The sequence below is a fragment of the Typopeltis vanoorti genome, chromosome 11 (genome assembly GCF_054136105.1).
Source record: "Typopeltis vanoorti isolate ZY-2024b chromosome 11, IOZ_Tvanoo_1.0, whole genome shotgun sequence".
NCBI lineage: Eukaryota > Metazoa > Arthropoda > Arachnida > Uropygi > Thelyphonidae > Typopeltis > Typopeltis vanoorti.
The window spans coordinates 2,983,506-2,997,486 of record NC_143559.1 but is presented as its reverse complement, the minus strand read 5'-3'; the positions used below and the strand labels follow the sequence as shown (position 1 = coordinate 2,997,486).

Here is a 13,981-nt window from a genome sequence, read left to right as displayed (position 1 = left end):
CCAACGAGATATGTATTCAGAAAGATATATATATGCCATCATTCCAAGAAAAATAAGAAGTGCCAGTTTTGATAAATGCCAAGGACGCAATAAGGGCTGCTGTGCTGAGATCGATTTTACTTTTAGAATTATAAACAGAAATATGCTAAAAAAAAATCAATATTTATCTAAAAAGGCAGTTGAATTTGCAATTGAAAATAAATTTTAACCATTCACATAAAATTAGTGTTGCTGAAGATTATAGTTATTTACTCTGCAGTGATAATATAAAAAATAATTTTGAATTCTATTTTGAATCTGGTATGTCACCTTCCAAAGCTCAAAGTTGTCATGAAATGAATTTAATAATCAGTTCGTGTGAAAAAGATATTCCGAGGTCACTTGCCAATCCCCAAATAAATCCAACAGCGAGACAAATTAGATATGTGTATGACAAATGGCGGAACAATAAATATGGGGACAGAGAAGAATTAACAATAATACAGATTTTGAATTAAAAAAATTAGTATATGAACAAAAAAAATCAGATGTTTACCTAAATATTAAAAGCGATCCATTGGTAATTACTATCATAACACCTATAATGAAACGAGCATCTCTAGAGCCATTTTCTGATGAAATGGTTTTTATTGACTAGTCTTCAGTGAAATAAAATATTCTATCGAATTTAATTCAAAGAAGATGTTTCACCAAAAGTTAATAATGACTGATGATAGTACAGCAGAGTGCAATGCTTTGAGAGCAGTCTTTCCAAAATCATACTTGTTATTATGCATATTTCATGTATGCCAGTCTTTTTGGAGGTGGCTTTGGGCTAACAGTCATAATGTGAAGAATGAAGATAGAAAACCTGTAATGAAAAAATTTAGAAATATTTTGTATGCGGAAACTTATAACTAAGCTATATCTGCCTACTTTGATTTTATTAATGATGAGAAGATTATTAATAACGACATGTTATTAAAATATATCAATGATTTGTGGGAAAGACATGAAGAATGGTGCATGTACAATAGAAACACTTTCTTAACAAGTGGAAATAACACCAACAATTTTGTGGAATCATCAATACGAATATTTAAAGATATCATTTTAGTAAGATGTAAAGTTTTCAACGCATGTACCATTGTTGAATATATCACTGAGACGTTTGAAAGTTACTATAAGAGACGATTGCTGGAATTTTTACACGACAGGAGAAATATTAATAATATTAAGTGTTTAAATTTTTATAATAAAGCCAAATCATTGAAAACTATAATACAAATCTCAGAAAATGTATTTACAGTAGAATCTACCACATCAGAAAATTCTTATACTGTACACGTTGACATTGCTTGTTGCGAATGTTCAACCAGTAAAAACGACAAATATTGTAAACATTTATGCGCCGTGGAAGAAAAATATCAGTGTGCATTCCACACGTCACCAGTTTTAACAGAAATGGATAAAAGAAATATTGCTAAATTGGCACATGGAAATAACATCCAAGTAGATTTTTATGATAATATGATTACATCAGATTTAAATATCAATCTCCCCAACACACAACTGTCCACAGCCAAAGCACTCATTTTATATTACTGTTGATGAAACAGAATTTGAATCTCTTCCACAACATATTATATCATATCAATAGAAGATTCAAAACAGCGACACTTGGAGGAAATGAAAAAAAATGAGAGATGAATACTTAGGAATATGCGACACTGCCTCAACTCATCATTCGCCAGAATTCACACCTCAAATAGTAAAACTGACAACAATATTGAAAACTTTGAAAACGCCAGCACAAATTGCAACCTATATTGTTGATAAGTCATCTTTTAAAAGAAGCAAGAAGATAAAGATTCCACCTACATCTGTTAGTTGAAGAGTAAATAGAGGAATTTCAAAAACAGAACGACGAATTCAGTGTGGTAGACCAACGAAGAAAGAGAAAAGAAAACATTGTTTAACAGAGAATATTGAAAATAATAGACCTAATGCAAAAATTCATTAAATAGTTTATATTATTTCTCTCTCTTCTTCTCTTCCGTCTAAGACGGGTTGAGTCTTCTCTTGAGCAGGATCTTCCAGTCTTCTCTATTCCTTGCTGTTCAAAAAAGTTCCGTATATGTTCTGCATTCCGAGATATTCTTTATTAATTTCAGCCAGGTAATTCTTGGTCTTCCGGGTCTTGTTTTTTCAGTTGGAAAAGTATTGATTAGGACGTTAGGAAGTCTGTCTGCATCCATGCGTACAGTGTGTTCTAACCATCTCAGTTGTTGTTTTCTAATTTTTTCTATTATTGTTTTTTTATACAATAGTTCTTGTCTGACTGTGATGTTTGTTTTCTTTTCTATCCAACTTGTTCTATTTATTTTTCTTAAGCATTTCATTTCAAATGCCAGCAGTTTTTTCTCCTCTCTTTTTTTAACTGTCCACGCTTCTGCTCCATAGATGACTGTTGGTATAATTATTGCTTCATATAATTTGATTTTGGCTTGCTTGGATATCTTGTTTGTTTTCCAGATTTTCTGTAATTTTCCCATGATGGTCCATCCTATCGCTATTCTGTGTTTGATTGTTTTGAGTTCATCTATTGTTTCTGTTAGTTTTGATCCAAGGTATATGAAGTTGTCTACTTGTTCTATTTGTTCTATGTATAGGGTGACTGAGATGGTAGTTCCGTTCCTCCCTATTTTCATCACTTTTGTCTTTTGTATATTTATTGTCATGTCAAGTATTTTACAGGTTTCGTTTAGCTTGTTGATCAACTTTTGTAGTTCATTTGGGGTTCTTGCAAGAAGGACGAGATCATCTGCATATTTGATATTATTTATGTTTAAACCATTGATATTGATTCCAGGCTCATTGTCTATTGCTGTCTTTATAACTTCTAGATATATGTTGAATAGGCATGGGGATAATGGGTGGGCATCCGTGCATTACTCCTTTTTGGATCTCTGTGGGTTCTGTTGTGAGTGTGTCTTTTTAATTTATTGCATTTGTCTTAGAGTAATATTTTATCAGAAACTGTATTATATATTTGTCTATTGCTTTTTTTAATAGAATTTTAAGAAGGATTTCTCTGTTGATGTTATCAAAAGCTTGTTTAAAGTCCACAAAACAACAGTATAGTTCTTTATGGTCTTCCCAGCTGAGCTCTGCTAGTTGGTGCAATGTGAAAATTTGGTCTATTGTTGAATAGTTTCCTCGGAAACCAGCTTGTTCTATGCCTGTCATTTCTTCATAGGTGTTTTTGTATCTATTTTGTATAATTCTTATGAATATTTTATAGGTGTGAGGGAGTAAATTGATTGGTCTGTAATTTCTGCAGTCTCTTTTGTCTCCTTTCTTCTATATTGGGATGATCTTCCCAGTTCTCCAGTCATCTGGGAGTGTAGTATTTTAGTGAATAGAGTTGTTAAATATTCTATTGATATGCTGCCTCCATATGACCACAGTTCAGTAGGGATAGTATCAATGCCTGGTGCTTTATTGTTTTTCATCTGTTTTATTGCATATCTAACTTCTTCTTGTAAAATTTTTGGGTGATCATTATTTTCTTCTATTGTTGGCATTGTAGTTTTGTTTCCTTGATGGAAGATAGTCTTAAAATGGTTTGACCAGATTTTTCTTATATATTCAATATTCCCGGTTTCAATCATCTTGTTGTTTATCATTGTTACTGCTTTTGCTGAGAATTCCTTCGTAATTTCTCTTACAGTATCATGGAAGACTTTTAGGTTGTTTTGTTGGTATGCTTCTTGGCATTTCTTAGCTTTTTTCTTCTAACCATTTTTCTTTGGCTTTTTTGCATAGTTTATCAACTTTATTTTTTAGTGCTCTGTATTTTTCTCTATTCTCTTCATTGTTTTGTTGGTTTACAAGTATCTTGGCCTCTCTTTTCTCTTCTATGGTAGCTATGATTCCTTGGGTTATCCACTGTTTATTTTGGGTTTGGAACCTAGAGTGTCTTTTGCAATTGATAACACTGTTTCTTTTCCTTCTTCCCAGTATTTTCCGCTGTTCTGGAAGATGGAGGGTTTTAATTTCAAGCACATCAGTTCTAAAAATTGACTTCTGCTTGAGCTATCTTTTAGTTTTGATAGGTTGGTGTTTTCTTCTTTTCTGATATTGTTATTCCTGTTGAATTTTATCTTCACTTTGGCAGTTAATATTTCGTGGTCCGTGTCAAAATCAAAACTTCTTAATGTTCGTACATTATTTACTGATCTTTTCCATTGTTTGTTTATGATGATATAGTCTATGCAGTTTATATTACCATCTGGGGATCTCCATGTATATTTATTATTAGGATGTTGATAGAACGATGTGTTTGTAATCATTAGATTGTTTGCTTTACAGAAGTGGAGTAATTGTTCTCCTCTGTCGTTAAGCTCTCCGTATCCAAATTTCCCCATCATATCTTTTTTGTCTGCTGTGAACTGCCCTATTTAAACATTAAAATCTCCCATCACTATCATGAGTTCTCAATTTTTGGGATTATCTATTTCCTGTTGTAGTTCTTCATAGAAATTTTCTATTTCTTCCTCTGAATGGTTACTGTCTGGTGCATATATTTGGATTATTTTAATTGTTTGACCTTTTTCTTTTGCTTGAAGCTTGGTTGTGATTATTCTAGGAGACACTGGGTTTATTTCAATTACTGAGTGTGTAAGTTTCTTTTCAATTAATAATGCCACTCCTTCTCTGTGTGTGTTATATTTTCTTCCTGAGAAGTACAGTCTTCCTTCTGGTAAATCCATGAATCCATCTCCGCACCAATGTGTCTCTGATAAACCTAAAATACTCCATTTCAGTCTTTTTAAATTTTCCTGGACTAATTGCAATTTTCCAAGTCGGTATAGTGATCTTATGTTGAGGGTGGCTACATTTTCACATCCTTGGCTGACCACATTGCTGATTTCTCACCTACTCTATGTGGTCTTCGAGTAGGCACTTCGGTTTACCTGTATGCAGTAGCACTATCTCGGTTTGTAGACTTTCTCCTGCTCATGAAAGTTACTGGCATAATAATGTAACCAGCTTGCCATGCCTCTGCTACATCCTTTGGTCCACGATTCTTTATTCAGAGCCACCCATTTGGGTTTCCCCCATTCGCCACCCAGGGGACGTGCCTGGTAGGAGTGTGGTCTCCCCAAGTTATATTACTATAATGTTATTTATGTTTCTGTATTTATATATTTTTATATATTATTTATGTATTTTTATATTTTTTATATTTATGTTTTATGTATTTATGTATTTATTATATATTATTTATGTGTACAAAATATTCCTTAATTAATGTTGACTTCATGGATTTTTTATAAATTTTGAATTTTTGAATCATAGTGTTTAAAAGAAACAAAAATAAATCTATTGTGTCTGAACTGATGACGGTTTTGTTACATTATGTGTAACTATAGCACATACAAAAGCGTGAGCTACCCAGAGCAACTGATTTCTTTACTGCTCTGAATCAGTGATGCCTTTGGCAATATGCAACCTGGAGGGCCAGAGTATCTCTCTTAGTCTGAAGCTTACCTCTCAACCTGTCCAGCTAGGGAGGCCCTACCAGTAGCTTAGCTATCGCTGGCATTACTCTTGAGGTCATTGGTGTGTGCAAGCTTCCTTACTGTGTCAAGGTGGAGTTACCATTAAGGAGGTCAAATATTTTACCATTAAGGAGGTTAGAATATCATTAGTCTAACAATTTCTTTGTAAATCTGACAAAATGATATAAGGGATCACAGGTTCAGTCAATCCATCATGGAATAGTTATCAGTACAAATTTATCAATCCTATTTTCTGTCCCAGAGGTATGAAGGTGACTTTAGAAAAGTAATTGCTTCTTTTGTTTAACAGCCATCTAGAGCTTTTCTGCAAAGTGAAAAATGTTAATATACACATTCTGTTGAGAATAAATTACATCATCAAATTCCTGATATGTACCTTCAAGGGGTGTACAGGATATTAATAGTATTACATGAAAAACTTACATCATTACTAACTTCAATCAACAATTTTCCTCCAAATCAATCTGTTATCTGTCAAGACTCCTACATTATCAGATCTTATATTTCTGTCTTCTAAGGAACTTTTTACTGTATCAATCTACCTATATCTTGTTTCTTTGTCTGGGTCTTTTTCCTGCCAACCTGGCACTTGTTTTACTAATCTTTCTTCTCCATTCCGTTCAAGTGACCATACCACATGAGATTAGCTCTGCTCACACACACACACACTTTCCTGGATGCTAACAATGTTAAGTTCTTTCCTAACATCCTCATTTTTAATACGATATTGCCATTGATGCCATCTGTTCACCTCCCTAATCTTTCTTAGGACTCTCATATATGTGGTCTCTAGTCTTTGGTTCAAGCGCTTTATTTCTAACCAAGGCTCTCAGACCCATAAATTAAAATTGGTTTGAACACTATCTTTTATACAGCTAATTTGGTGTTTTGATTAATTTCTCTCTTCTTCCATATAAATTTATTCAGTTGACTTCCTACTATACTGGCTTTGATTCTGTTGTCTATTTTCATATTTAATTTACCATCTTCACTAACAATTGTGCCTAAGTAGCTGAAATGTTTTACTTGTTCTATAGGTTCTCCATTCACGGTTGATATTTTCAATGTTTCTGCCATTTTTCGTTGTCTTTGTCTTGTTTTTTTTGCTGATTTTCATACCAAATTTATTACAACAATTATTCAGTTTAGGCAGGGAATCTTGCAGACTTGTACTGCATTTATTTAAAAGTATAACATCATTTGCATAAAGTAGAGCTGAAATTAACACATCCAATTTTGATATCAGGTTTAATACCACTTTCCTTCATAATGTAATCCATATAGATAATGAATAACAGAGGGAATGATGTACATCCTTGTCTGATGCCATATTTAACATGAAACCATCTTCCTCTACTTCCTTCAATTCTGTGGACTTACAAGTCAAATAAAGACCAAGTATTGCTTGATATAATGCCCCATTGACACCATATAACTGAAGTGTTTTGAATTGCTTTTTTCTTGGCACCTTGTCATATGCCTTTTGCAGGTCTACAAAACTTAAATACAGATCTTTGTTATATTCCCACGATTTCTCAACTATTTGTCATAAAATGAACATCTGATCTTGATAGTCTATATTTTTCCTGAATCCAGCTTGTTTTTTTACAAAACTTCCCTTCCACAATTCTCAACCATTTCTCATGTATACTTGCATAAATCTTACCAGGAACACTAATTAGAGATATACTTCTGTAATTCTCACATTTAGTTTTATTTCCCTTTTTATATATGGTTAATATGAGAGCTTTACTACAAGCATCTTGAATTTGTCCTTCTGTCCAGACCTGAACTATACAGTGCAGCCACTGCAAGTCTTTTATACCTCCATACTTCTTGCACATTTCTGGTCGAATATCATCTACTCCCATTGTCTTTCCGCATTTCAGGCTTTTCATGGCTTTTCCTACTTCAAGTATAGATGTGTATACCTGCTTGCATGTCTGTTGAGTGTTTTTTTACCACTATGCTGTCACTGCTGGTTTCATTTAGCAATTTTTCGAAGAAATTACTCCATACACAAGGAAGTCTTTTTCTCCAGGTTTTGTATTTTCAGGGAGGATAAAGGATAGGCTATTGTATTTTCAGGGAGGATAGAGGTAATAGGACAGGAGTATTGCTCATGATTGCTGAAGAAATTCAACCACCAAAAATAGAAGTTAAGGAGGATTTTAGTCTGATGGAGATGGATCAAGTGATGCTATCTGCTGTGAGATAGAGATAAATAGGACAAAGGATATTGTTAGTTGGGCTATAGACCAGATGTGGATTGAGAAAGAACTGGATGCCATGCATCAGCAGATAGATTAACACAATTGAGTGCAGGTTGAGCAATTTATGGGAGAAACTTGAACTATAGGGCCATAGATTGGAGGGAGGAAAGGACTCCATGATAAGATGGAAATGGAATTTTTACTAATAATTATCTGAAACAGCATGTGATGGAAAGCACCTAGTTTGAGAATGCTAATTCTGGTAATAGTGTCAGAAGATGCATTCATAACTAATCTCTGTCTCTCTGATCAGGGAAATTAAGAACAGGTATAGGTATACACTCTCTACCAATAATTGTTCAGACACCCTGTTATTTGAAGTTGTGTAACATTCCAGATTTGTTAATAGCATAAAAACCTTTGTAACATTCCAGATTTGTTAATAGCATAAAAACCTTTGTAAAATAGTAGAAAGCAGTATTTCATCGTAGTAGTTGAATACAAGTGGTATGGCAGTACAACATGAACTCAGTGATTCAAGAGAGAGATGTCACATCGTGGGCTGGCATATTGGTGACATGGTCATACGTGCCATTGCCGCTCAACTCGAGCATCCAAAATCAACAGTTGATGTGATCAACAAATGGAGATGTTCTGGCATCATTAGTGAATGAAAACACCCAGGTTGGCTGCCAAAAATGATGATAGGGACAGAAGAGTGTTAAAATGAGTGGCATACAAAAAACCAGCCACAGTCGGCACAGATCATCCGTGATGAGTTCCAGAGCATCAGTAACACCATGGTGAGCAATAATATTGTACGAAAAGAACTCTATTTACTGGGTTTTCACAGAAGAGTATTGGCACACAAGCCAAACAAGGTAGCTTGTCTGACCTGGTGCTCTTTGCTCCAGGTCCTGTGAACTGGACAATTGACCAGTGGAAAACAGTACTCTGGAGCGATGAATTAAGGTTCATATGTCTCCAGCCTGATGGCAGGGTGTGTTGTATCCACAGAAAAGTTTTTGGTGGTGGAGGAGTAATGGTGTGGGATGCATTCAGCTAATCTGAAGTGGGACCACTAATTGTTGTCCACAGTTCCATGAAGGCAGCTCAGTACTTGGTATTTTGGATAATTAGGTGCTACACTGTGGAATTTTTATGGAATGGACCTGTGTTACTATCAAGACAGTGCCCTATGCCACAAAGCTGCAGCTGTTATGGAATGGTATGAAAAGATGGGTGCGAAATGACTGCCCTTGTGTGTGCAGAGTCCTGACCTCAACCCCATCAAACACCTGTGGGATGAGTTGGAGTGGCGATTCAACTCCAGAGCAGCACATGCTCGATCTGTTGCTGAACTCAGTGATGCTTTAATGGAGGAATAGACAAAGTCCACTTGATGTCTACCACACATTGATGGAATGCCTCCCTCAAAGGGTGCAGGAGGTGATCAAAACAAGAGGTGGACATATCTGATATTAGGGCTAGCCTGCTGGTATCAGTTGTAAATTACTAAAGTGTCCGGGTAATTATTGGTAGATAGTGTATATAGGGAATTAATAAAATCATGAATGAAACTGGTTTTGGCTAGAAACTCGAAGAAACAGTTTCAGATGGAAAATAAACTTGACCAAGTTTTAAAAATAGATAAGTCATTAAATAAGAAGAAACATTCAACAAGAATTATATACATAGCTTCTTATAATGTGGATATTCTTATTGGTGAGCAGATTAGTAAATCCAATTAAAAAAACTTTGAAGGTATTCAAAGTTTTTGGAATGCTAATTCAAAAAAATGCTAATTACTTATTCCAATATATGGTACTTGGAATAAGTGAACATAGACAAAAAAGGAAGTACAATCCATGATCTAAGCAATGGGTATTTACTGATAACAAATGGAAAACAAGATGAAAGTAAATATGGTGATTGGTTATTTGATTTAAAAAAAAAAAAAGAGGTAAAATTCATATGAGAAAGAATCTGCCAAATCAAAGAAATGCTAGTTTTGTAAAATCTCTCGCGATAAATTTTTTTATTAAATTTCCGAGATCAATTTTACAGAGGTTTCTGAACATAGAGAAATTAGAAATTATGATGTATTAAAATGAATGTTATACCTCTGCTGTTAAAATGCATAATTTAATGTATATTGAAGTATATATAAAATGGAAAGTAAGAGATTAACCCGGATTATAGCAATTATGAAGTAAGAACAAAAGTTTGCAAGGTCATGCAAATATAGACATATGCACCCAAGAACAGAGGTAGCCAAAATGATATCATCGTACGCATGGGTAATCCTGGAAACTACATCATAAGAACAAAGGATTAGTGATGATATAAAATGACTCTCGTTTTATTCCAGGTATGGGGGGGGAGGCTGTAATTTCGATGAATTTCCTGTGGATGTTAGGACGTGGTATGAGAGTGTGGTTGCCCGTCAGAAATCGTGGTGACTGGCAGTTCCATTCCAGTTTCATGACGGAAAATCAACCAACCTGAACTTTTCCAGAAAACTTCTACAGCAGAACCATCAAGATTGTCCAGGCTACTGCCAATACCCAGGAAGAAGACAAAATGTCAAGCTAAATTAGCTGAACTTTGTTCAAATTGATTGAGCTGTGTTTGTAAAAGTAAATGTAAGCACTACTTTGTTAATGTTTTAAAAGCTTGCACTTGAGAATTGTACGTGTGCTTACAGGAAATTGTTAGTATTTAGTTAGTTAATAAGGTGTGGCAATGAAAGGGAAAACGAATATTAACCTATATATGTAGTGAATGAAGTTTAGCTAAAGTGTAACATAAGAATCACCTACATGTCTAATTTAGATTTCTAAGGATTGAGACAGGGTTAACTAAGTGTTGTGTGTATAATGTTCAGTCACATATTTTGCCTACTGTTTATGTAATAGGCCTTAGAAAGTTAACATCTATTTCTTTGTGCATTGTACTATTTTTCTAGGTTAAAATAAAATGCTTTTCTCCCGGAAACTCAGGTTTTTCATCCCACATACAGACAAATCGACCCTTCAGAACACATGCAATTTACAGACAAAAAATACTAGTTGTAGTGGTGGTGGAGGTGGGCGGTAGATGGCGTTGATGGAGATGATTCGTAGTAGAGGTTCGGTGTAGTGGTTGAAACAGTTGTAGGTGTCCTCCCGCGATGAGTCTTCAGACTCCTTGGAGGTATCAGGAATAATAATAATAATAATTTGTTTGCGTAATTATCTTGCCTGATCTCTTTGCCAATGCATTATCTCCAAAAAAACTAGCGAACCTACGAGCCTGTTTAATTAAGAATTGCCACGACTAGCTATAAAGGATTGTTATGTTAAATTTGATTTTGCATATCTCATGCAATGGTGCAGTCATTAAACAAATTTTTCTAAATTGCATAGTTTGAGAGTTGGTAACCTGTTTATCGTGGATAGACTAATAACAAAGGTCATTCACTAGCAGTGCGGACATAAAGAAGATTATAAAGGATTAATAGCGAGGTCTATAATAAACACATTATAGTTTTATTTGAGTAAAGTAGAAGAAATAAGTTAAGCCTAAAGTACACGTGTAAAAGGAATAAAAGGCACTGTTGATAGCAATATATAGTTGATGATAGAATATTGATAATAGACACAGTCAGAAGAACCTCTTAAATATATAATACCTTAAATATTTTTACAACCCATAAATTCAATATTTACAATGGTACAGCTGACAGGATGTAATCCACATAATTAATATCGAGTAATAGTGGATTGAGATAGTTTTGGCAAGTGATCAGGTAGTTAGAAATTATGAAATTTTAAGTTTGTAAATTATGAATAGTGACAATACCGATTGTGATCCTACTAGTATTAACATGATGGATGACAAGGAGTTCTTTAGGTAAATCTTCACCATGTTATTCCATCATTCTCTGCAGGCAATAATGACGACGTACACTCATATTTCATATGTTGAAAAGTTAAGAAAGATAGGTCAGACTTCCAGTTACTGATTCTCCTAAGAAACAAACTGGTTGACAAAGCAAAGAACTTTTTGTATTCTTCCCCTATACTTAGAGACACTTTGGAATATACAAAGCTTAAAGATACTTTGATATCCCAATATTCCAAGGTGAGGAACGTAAGCCTGAATCTTCGGAAGCTACAGAAATGCGAGCAGGGAAACAAAGAGTGCGACAGACTTATAATAGGTTGCTAACCCTTGCAAATAGTCTGAGTGTTTCTGTAGATGAAAAGCCTCATTTAGATTGGGCAGTTTTCTCAGTTTTGCTTGGGATTGAAGGATGAATTAAAAGAAATAGTGTACAAGAAAAAAATAAAGAACTTAGAGGATTGTTACCTCGTGGTCAGAGAAAGACAGTTAAATTGGTGATATTCATCCTGCCTCTAATCCTAGTCAAGTACACTCCATAAAGCAGTTAGGTGAATTCACCAATAACACTAAGAGTAAGACAAATCCTATTACACTGAAGGAAAAATCCTCAAGAGAAAGGGAAGAAAAAGATGACTTAGAGAATACGACTCAAGTTAAAGTAATAAATGGAGATAAAGTGTCTATACCGAAGTTAATAGATTCCTCAGACATGGAGGCATTAAGATTGCTCATTAGACGGGGGGTAGAGAGTCTATAACAGCCAGTGATTGAGTGGCTAGATGCAATCATTAAGCAACTAGTAGAGCTTAGAGCAAGAAACTCCCAAAATATATCATGTCAGGATGAGGAGAATAGTGAGGGGAAAGGCAGAGAAAAGTCCCCCAATGTTACAACTGTGACAAATTTGGGCATTTTGCTCAAAACTACTTTAAGAATAGGAAATCCCCTCCCCCTAGAGTAACAAGGTACGAGTCTAATGTTATGCTTACTCACAGCTGTTCAGTTAACAATCCAAAAAAAGGAAAAGGCAATATCAGGGAGTAGCCTGAGAAATCTCTGACGATCATTCGATGCTTGGTAAAAGCGATACCTTGTGATGTCCTGCTGGACATTGAATCCCAAGTCTCTGTGATAACATGTTCATTCTTCAAGAGAATAAGTACCTGTATCTCCGAATAACATATTAGAGCTGAGAAAACTGGTCAGATTAACGGGCATCTCAAGGGCTGAGATATGTGAACCAAAAAAGGTGAAAGTTGATATTAAGCTGCCTGAATTTAACTTGAACGTCTAGCAACAGTTAGACATTTTCTAGTTCTCTCTGAGACCTCTCACCCAAGCTTTCAAATTATTATGGGATTGGACTTAGAAAGAACAGAGGCAAAATTAATGATCAAGGAGAAGAGAATAGAGACGTGTGTCAACATGACCCATCTAACTCTTTCAAAAATACTTCAGTAGATGAAAATTTCCAGAAGGAAGTCTTAACTAGTGCTTACGTAATATCGAGTGTTGCACTAGCCAGGAATCAAGGGAAATACCCTGTAAGGGAAGACACTAACAAGATCAACATGTAGAATGGAGAAAGTAGAGTGTATCAGAAATAGACCTCCTCACAATCAGTACTGAGAAAGGCCCCTTATTATTATTATAATTTGACACCTCCAGAGAGTCCATAGATTCGAGGGAGGGCACCTGCTCTACAACTCTGTCTCCACCAACTGAATGCAGCTACACCAATGGCATCTACCATTGACCACCACCACTGGTATTTCCACAATCACAAACATCCATGCCCCCGGCAGGATTCAAACCTGCAGCCTTTTGGCTGGAGAGCGGATACGCTAACCACTTGGCCAGCCAGGCTGGCATGTTGAGGCTCAAAAACAGGATCCTGTGTGGAGAAATATTTATGACAAAAGAAAGAGGGACGATAGGTAAATACTGAGAGAGAAAGATGCAAAACACATAAAACAAGAGTAGTAGTAAACAAGGGTCTGAGAAATAAAGAGTTGGGTGAAACAGTGGCTAGGAAGTCTGACCAATTTCTAAGGGGAGGAAATACTGAGACAGTATGCATAGAAAAGGATTTAAAAAATAAAAAAAAAGTCATGGTCCTCTCCAGAGCAAAAAAGAAATGGGGGGAAATCTCCCCCCCCCTTTTTTTTTTTAATCCGGAAACGATTTTACAGAGGTTTCCCGAACATAATATTAGAAATTATAATGTATTAGAATGAATGTTATACCTCTACTGTTAAAATGCATAATTTAATGTATATCGAAGTATATGTAAAACGTAAAGTAAGGGATTAA

At 35.0% G+C, this 13,981-nt stretch overlaps 3 protein-coding genes across 4 annotated transcripts in view; all 3 read left to right on the top strand.

Moving 5' to 3' along the window:
• Window positions 1-13,981, top strand: part of tun (N-terminal glutamine amidase tungus) — a 249,169-nt gene that overhangs the window by 62,939 nt on the left and 172,249 nt on the right. The window lies entirely within an intron of this gene.
• LOC150101274 (uncharacterized) lies at window positions 197-900 on the top strand. The gene is made up of 2 exons (XM_090400730.1): window positions 197-480; window positions 638-900. Exons 1-2 carry the CDS (start codon window positions 303-305, stop codon window positions 898-900), a joined length of 441 nt encoding a protein of 146 aa, XP_090256856.1. The 5' UTR covers window positions 197-302.
• Window positions 955-10,777, top strand: LOC150101273 (uncharacterized). Its single transcript, XM_090400178.1, has 2 exons — window positions 955-1,585; window positions 1,878-10,777. Exons 1-2 carry the CDS (start codon window positions 955-957, stop codon window positions 2,000-2,002), a joined length of 756 nt encoding a protein of 251 aa, XP_090256304.1. The 3' UTR covers window positions 2,003-10,777.

Coding starts and splice junctions, on each gene's coding strand:
- LOC150101274 (XM_090400730.1), top strand. CDS start 303: ATGTCACCTTCCAAAGCTCAAAGTTGTCATGAAATGAATTTAATAATC. Junction 481..637: donor CAGAGAAGAATTAACAATAA/TACAGATTTTGA, acceptor TTTATTGACTAG/TCTTCAGTGAAATAAAATAT.
- LOC150101273 (XM_090400178.1), top strand. CDS start 955: ATGTTATTAAAATATATCAATGATTTGTGGGAAAGACATGAAGAATGG. Junction 1,586..1,877: donor AGCACTCATTTTATATTACT/GTTGATGAAACA, acceptor TTAGTTGAAGAG/TAAATAGAGGAATTTCAAAA.